The following is a 6,897-nucleotide window of genomic DNA, read 5'->3' on the forward strand; positions in this document are numbered from 1 at the left end:
CACACACACACACACACACACACACACACACACACACACACACACACACACACACACACACACACACACACACACACGGGGTGGCTCCAGCTCAGCTTCACCTCTTCCTGATTTCACAAGCTCCCTGTCAGCTGAAAATATGTCCGAGTCAGCAGAGCAGGAGCCCCTATAGCAGCAGAAAAGCGTCTCTCCTCTGGGTGCTCGGCGCCTAATGAACACGCCTCAATCATCCTACACGGCTGCCATGCCCCGCCCCTTCCATAGGGATGGAGGCCTGCGCTGTGATGTGGAATGGACGGATTGTGTTGTCGATTCAGCGTTTCTATATTGTCTCACGTGAGTCGCCAGTTGTGCAGAATCAACCTACGCTGCCTTCATCTGCCTCTCAGTCTGTTTCTGCAGATGGGTCGAGCCTGAACGGGGTTTTGTAGCTGGTGCTCTGGCGCCCTCTCCTGGCTGACCTGTGGAATTACAGCTCTAACAACACAAGTCAAACATTCAGGGATTCAAACAAGTTGTGCATCTTTAATAAACATTTAGAAATCAGAAAAAGCACTTTTAGTGAAAGAGGACACCTTTTAAATAGGTTGGACAAATGATTAGAAACATGTAAGCTATATCTGGGTTAGGGTTAGATATTGACTTTACATTTATTTTCAACTTTTTTCCTTAATACGATGATTTCGTTCTCTTTTGTCCCCACTGTGCCCCCGGTACTCCATTATAAAGCCATGTTATCGTCAAGTTGAGTTTCTTAAACAAACATGATGTGTATTTATATATACACGTCATACCATCAGCATGTCAGCTGGTGGAGGCTTTGAGGGAATCTGTCCAAGTGTGAAGCGTTTAGCTTTGAATTGATTAAGTTCCTCTGCAGTCAGATCGCTCTGAGGGGTGAACAGAGCGCCCGGCGTCGCCCCAGCAGATGCCGGAGCACTCGCACTTGAGCCAAACCCTCCGGTGCTGCCTCCTGTTGTCGCTCCGCCCCCAAAGCCGCTTCCAAATCCTTCTCCAGAGTTCGCAGTGTTGGAGAAGGAGAACCCTGATGCGGCGCCAAACCCTGAAGGGGCCGGCGCCTTGTCGGCAGCCGGTGCGGCGAAGGAGAACCCGCTGGCTGAAGGAGCGGAGGAGGCGGAGCCAAACCCGGACGGAGGCTGTGAAGGAACCGCACTGGCGTTTCCAAACCCTGGCTTGTCGGCAGCCGGGGCGGCAAAGGAGAAACCGGCGGCCGCAGGAGCAGCGGAGGAGCCGAAGCCCGACTGAGGCTGTGCGGGAACGGCAGCGCCGAAGCCCGAGGAGGCCGCTGGAGCCGCCGCAGAACCAAAACCACCGGTGGGAGCAGCAAAGCTGAAGGAGCCGGCCTGGGCTGGAGCTGAAGCCCCAAATCCTACATGGTTCAGAAACGGGTCGACAGAGGAACACAAATGAGTCGAGTCTACATGGAGGACCGGCTGTGCGTCCAAAGGTCATGGTCAGGTCTGAACGTTTCTTAAGCATTGCAACCCGATGTAAACTCTGATAAACGTGACACTGACCTGTTGACACAAAGCTCGATGAAGACGACCCAAATCCAGCTGCTGTGGACCCAAAGCTGCTCGAAGGTGCCGGATTGTTTATTTCTGCGACCTGTGTTGAAAATGAACAGCGTGAGAGTTTGTTAGAGAAACTGTGTGTCTCAATCATCTCGTGGTTTTGTTGTGTGTCTGTGTGTGTGTGTGTGTGTGTGTCTCTCACCAAAGCAGCACGGGTGGACGCGCTCATGATCTTCAGCTCCTGCACTCTGTTCCTCCACGCGTTCAGCAACTGATTGATGCCGTTAATCTAATAGACAGGAGACAGGAAGCTCTGTAAGTGCTTTGGAGGTGGACTGAGACGTGACCCGTCGTCCCTCTGTGAGGATGTGCAGTAGGCAAAGGTGTTAGGTGGCTTGAAAACAGGCGTACTCACGTAGCCTTGCAGATCTCCTGATGCTCTGGCGGTGTAATACTCCAGCCTGAGCTCCTCTGGGGAGAGATCGCTGAAACCTGCCGAAACCAACACCTCATCAACAACAACAACAACAACAACAACAACAACAACAACAACGAGATTGCGTGTAAAAAGTCAATTTGATACCAGATATGAGGGTCCTGAAGTGATAACAGGAGAAGCCCCACTGCCCCGAGGTCTCCCAGCTCTCCATGTCAAGCTGAACTGTCTCCCTGGCAACCAGCACACAGCATCAAATCAGTGAGTGTTTACAAACTCTTACAGAATCTAAGCTCTACACAGGGTTTGATGGAAAGTAGACTCACAGCTTTTTGTCGTCATCCTCTCCTCCTCCTCCTCCTCTCCCTCCTTTGTCAAACGCGTCAGAGTTGTTGAGCGACGAAAATCTGTTTGGAGACGAGAAGTTGAAGTTGTCAGAGCTCTTGGCGTTGTCTCTTCGTCCTCCACCGCCGCTCCAGTCTCTGCCTCCTCCTCCTCCTCCTCCACCTCCTCCACCGCCTCCTCCTCCTCCTCCTCGTCCCCAATCGCCTTCATTTTGAGAGAAGGACGACGGCTGGATGTAGGCGCCTCCAGACCGCTGGGAAGGATTCACCCAAACTCTGTTTCCATATCCTGAAAGCAAAGAGCACTCAGTCAAGTAGTCACTCACTCAAGGTACCCGCCATTCCTCTTCCTCTTCTCTCTTTGCTAAACTACAATAACTGTCACCAGCTGCAACCTCCATCCAACTTCTAACTGGTCAATAAGCTTGATATTGATTTACTCACTACTTATTTATTCAAGGTTTGATGAGATTTAAGTTTTAAAAACTTTAAACACTGAGACTCAAGAGCACGTGTGATGTCATCAAACACAGAACACATAAATGTCATAAATGCCACCAAGACTACAAATGTACCTTAGTTCGAATATACGAACATAACCACATAAATAAGAGTTTTAAAGTTTATAACAAAGTTTTTATTGATGTTTTAAACTTATTAACTTATTATTAGAGCCTTTTTATTCGTGAATTTGGCTTCAATTTCCTTTGTTGTGTTTGTTTACCTCCTCCGTCTCTGGGCTGCAGCGGCGCGGCGGAGCGGTTGTACGCGCCGCCGCCACCGCCCCCTCCTCCTCCTCCTCCTCTTCCTCCTCCTCCACCTCCTCCTCCTCCTCCTCCTCTCGGGTGCTCATTCCAGCATGTATCTCCGTAACGGCAGCGACCCTGGAGGAAGAAGTTACACACCGGCATCTTCACCCGCAGCTTAAGCGACACAGAGCAGAGGTTTGGTGCCTGTTTCCTCCGAAGCGGCGCGAGGCAGAGCTGCGGCGCTGTTTTCCTTCCGTTTGAGTCGCAGGAAAGTGACGTCACGCATGCAACGGATATGGCCGTTTAGAGGTAACGGCGTAAAGACAACAGCGCCCCCACCTGGTGATCTTTAAATGAAATAAATGTGAAAAACAATGAAGAAAAAAAGAAAGAATGATGGAGACATACACTATAAAAAACAACCTATAGAATTTACCCAATGTATCTAAGGTAACAATTTGCATATACTTTGGTTGGGTAAATTTCAATCCAATATTTTGAGTAAAGACTACCTACATTCAACAGCTTTGAAATACTAAAAGAAATTAGGTAAAGTTTACCTAAGATTTATCAATACAAATTACTCAAAATAATTCAGTAATATTAACTTAAGATTGTTAGGCATTATCAATCTACTTAATCATTATAAGTAATAATTAGCTAATATGACTAATTAACTATTACCTATCCAGGGAAGGTTAGATTTACTTATTATTTTCAGACACAGCAGACAGTATTGATGAAGTCAACTTGTTTAATGAAATGATCAAAAGGATCACAAAACATATTTACAATATATTCAAACAATAATAAACCAGTTTGCTCCAAAAAAAAAAATGGATACACAACTCAGGGCTTCTGCTTTGTTTGTGCCAGGTCATTTCACAGTTCTGAACAACCATATAAAACAGGAAATTTAAACATTTCTTACCCACAGTGCAACGCTCAACACAAAGCAAGATGAGTGAAATAAAAGAGTATCAGCAGCTGCCATTGTCTGGGAGGTTAAATAAGCCCGCTCGAATGAATTATTTAGACGGAGACATTTCGCTTCTTCACTTCTAACTAGTGAGTCTCTTCTCCTGCACAGCCTGTGGCTCCCACATTTGAATGAAATGAAATTTCAGAATACACTCACATGTGGCTGTACATTTCCAATTAAATGTGACAATCCACAGCAGCACCAATCATGCTTTGATGATGGATTCCTGGCTGTTTTTTTTGCTGCCAGTAGCAGAAAGGGAGCAAGCTTAATGTCACCTTTAAAGCCTTCAAACAGCTTCAGCTCCTGCCTCCTTTAGGTCCCAGCTATTGTGCTGGTGTGTACATAGCTCGCTTTGGTTCCTTCTCGGTAGGCTATTTGGAAATTGTGGTTTCCTTTTACATCTAAACCTTTTTTTTTTTTACATCTATCTTTTCATTATTCTTCTTTTTCATTTCATTGATCAACTCAAGCCTGTCCTTCCCCAAACTGTTCTTATTTCCTCCAACAGGATGTGGTGGGAGATAATTGACCTCTGCTTTCTTTGGCTTTTTCACATTTTTGGATGGGGCGGCATCGGCCGGCAGCTTTCTCCTTACTGTGTTTACTTCTATTTCAGGATAGGCATATGTTCGCGATTTCAGCTTTGCACGGTAATTGTGCATCTTGTACTTGATGCGCATCTGCCAGCCATACATCCCTTCGTAGGACCCTGGCTCCTTACGGCATGGAAACTTCTGAACAAGGGCTTTAGCCACTGAGGATACTTGCAGACTTGAAGGGTATGCTGTGTGAGAGAATATGACTTTGGAAAGGTCATGCATTATTGCTGATTTAACACTTGCATCTCGGAAGTATGTTCCAGAGGCATGATATATTTTGTTTGCCTCTGCGAGGACCATTTCAATGTCGCAGGAAAACTGTGGGATTTGAAATGGCACTGGCCATGGAGTAGAGCGGCATGATTCAGGAAGAATAATGGTGTCTTGTGAGCTGGATGATGCAGTCATCCACTTGAGGGGACGCTTCATCATCTGCAGGGCAGGTGTCCCCTTCACTCTGTGTAGAGGATAGTCCTGATTCATCTAGTGCAGGGGTATTCAACTAAAATTTGAAGAGGTGATTTCCACCCGTGCTGCTTTGGTGATTTTGATATATACAGAAGTAGCCTAGTAGTATCAACGTCTGTAATCAACAATGGACTGTCAAATCAAGGAAAGTACAAGTTAAAAACATTTCAACAAAATGTATTGTTAACATTGAACTGACTTTAAATGTAAATATAAGAAGGGCTGCATTTAAAAATTAAATAGAGAAAATAAATAAAATAGCTAAAATAAAGTGCTTAAATTCAGAAAAAATTAAAAGTAGCAGCAGCTTGACTTGCATCTCAACGTAACAGTCTCAACCAATTTTACAACGGATAGAAACACGAATCTCAAAACATCTTAACAATGTTACAGTTTATCTTTCTTCCTTCCACTTCCCCATTTTCTGTTGTTCAGTGGGAGAATTGGGCTCTAGCTTGTCCTGCCAGGATTTTAAATCTGGGCTTGAATGGTGTCAGGGCCATTCTCATGCACATGTGCAGGTTCTTATTGGTGAGCCTGGAACGATATTTAGTTTTAATAATGTTCATTGTTGAGAAAGCTGCCTCACAGCTGTATGTGGAGCCAAACATGGTCAAGATGAGGGAACATTCATGAGCACGTTGTTGGGCAGTGAATGAATGGGTTAAGATCCTGGTGGATTGATCGTATCGGGCTCTGAGACGGCTAATTTTCTGGGACCTCAGTTCAGACTTGGGTGGGTATGATTGTTCAAAAGCTTTGTGCTTTGTCTCATAATGGCGTTTCACATTGCCACTTTTAATAAGTGCCACGCGTGCTCGCGACGGGAAGAATAAACATGTATGCCTCGGTCCATTCCATGTTGAAAGCTCTGTTTTCGCCGTCAACTTTTCTCTTCTTAGAAAGCGCCATTGTTATTGTACCTCTCCTGACTCCCACTCACTTGCCTGTCTGTCTTCCTTCGCTGTAACGTTACTTTTCTCGCCTGTCACTCGCCTTTCACCTCTTCCCTCTGTCTGCACCGAGAGTCGCAATGTTTATCTTTTTGAATGCACAGATTTGATCGGCTGAGTAGCATCACGTGGGTGGCTTAACTCGCACGCGATTGGTTTGTAAATTTCCTGGTCCACGATTGGCCGAGTACATCACGTGGGTGAGCCTCACATGGGTGGCTTAACTCGCATGCGATTGGTTAGTAAATTTCCTGGTCCACTGTTCCAGTGCCGTAAACTAAAGTCTAGAAAAGCTGTGCCGCTTAAAATAGAAGCGCCCCGTCAAAATTAAAAATAATTTAATAATTAGTTGACTATAGGTCCGGGTCCGTATGGGATGGCGTCTGGGTCCGGATCCGGACCGCGGTCCGCCTGTTAGTGACCCAGGATCTAGTGGATGCAAGTCAAGTGTAATCACAGGCTCTTTTCTTATTATTTCCACAGTGGCCTTGTCATGCAGGTCGGCAGTTGAGCTAAGACAGAAAAATTTGTTCCCAAAATCGATGTCTTCGTATAAAAATCCAAATTCCCCGTGTACATTGAGTGTTGTAATAACTATTGAAACAAGTTCTTCCACTGTACTGGGAATTCCTGATGGAAGCATCAGTGTTCATCGTGTTCATCTAAGATGACTCCTAACTGCACTGCCATTGTCAATTGCAGTACATTGTCCTCAGCTGCAGAGGGAAAGAAGAAATTTAGAGAGTTTGTTAAAACTTGATGAGTTTACTTGCATAGGTTAACTTGAATTTCTTCCACAGAAGAATTCAACAAAGGTTCAGAAAACAT

At 45.5% G+C, this 6,897-nt stretch overlaps 1 protein-coding gene across 1 annotated transcript; it reads right to left on the reverse strand.

The window, feature by feature from the left end:
- Window positions 1–515: 515 nt before the first annotated feature.
- On the reverse strand, window positions 516–3,333 carry nup42 (nucleoporin 42). The gene is made up of 7 exons (XM_076149908.1): window positions 3,040–3,333; window positions 2,298–2,604; window positions 2,119–2,204; window positions 1,951–2,027; window positions 1,738–1,824; window positions 1,539–1,629; window positions 516–1,390 (listed from the first exon to the last, which is right to left on the reverse strand). Exons 1-7 carry the CDS (start codon window positions 3,224–3,226, stop codon window positions 789–791), a joined length of 1,437 nt encoding a protein of 478 aa, XP_076006023.1. The 5' UTR covers window positions 3,227–3,333; the 3' UTR covers window positions 516–788.
- Window positions 3,334–6,897: the final 3,564 nt, after the last annotated feature.

This window comes from Genypterus blacodes, unplaced genomic scaffold (assembly GCF_046128005.1).
Source record: "Genypterus blacodes isolate CSIRO-AG114 ecotype Tasmania unplaced genomic scaffold, CSIRO-AGI_Gbla_v1 ptg000048l_1, whole genome shotgun sequence".
NCBI lineage: Eukaryota > Metazoa > Chordata > Actinopteri > Ophidiiformes > Ophidiidae > Genypterus > Genypterus blacodes.

Excerpts from the sequence above, each read along its gene's own strand:
- nup42 (XM_076149908.1), bottom strand. The coding sequence starts at position 3,226 with ATGCCGGTGTGTAACTTCTTCCTCCAGGGTCGCTGCCGTTACGGAGAT. Across the intron at positions 2,205-2,297 it reads GAGGATGACGACAAAAAGCT|GGAGACAGTTCAGCTTGACA; the intron begins GTGAGTCTACTT and ends GCTGGTTGCCAG. Across the intron at positions 1,630-1,737 it reads CGTCCACCCGTGCTGCTTTG|GTCGCAGAAATAAACAATCC; the intron begins GTGAGAGACACA and ends TTTTCAACACAG.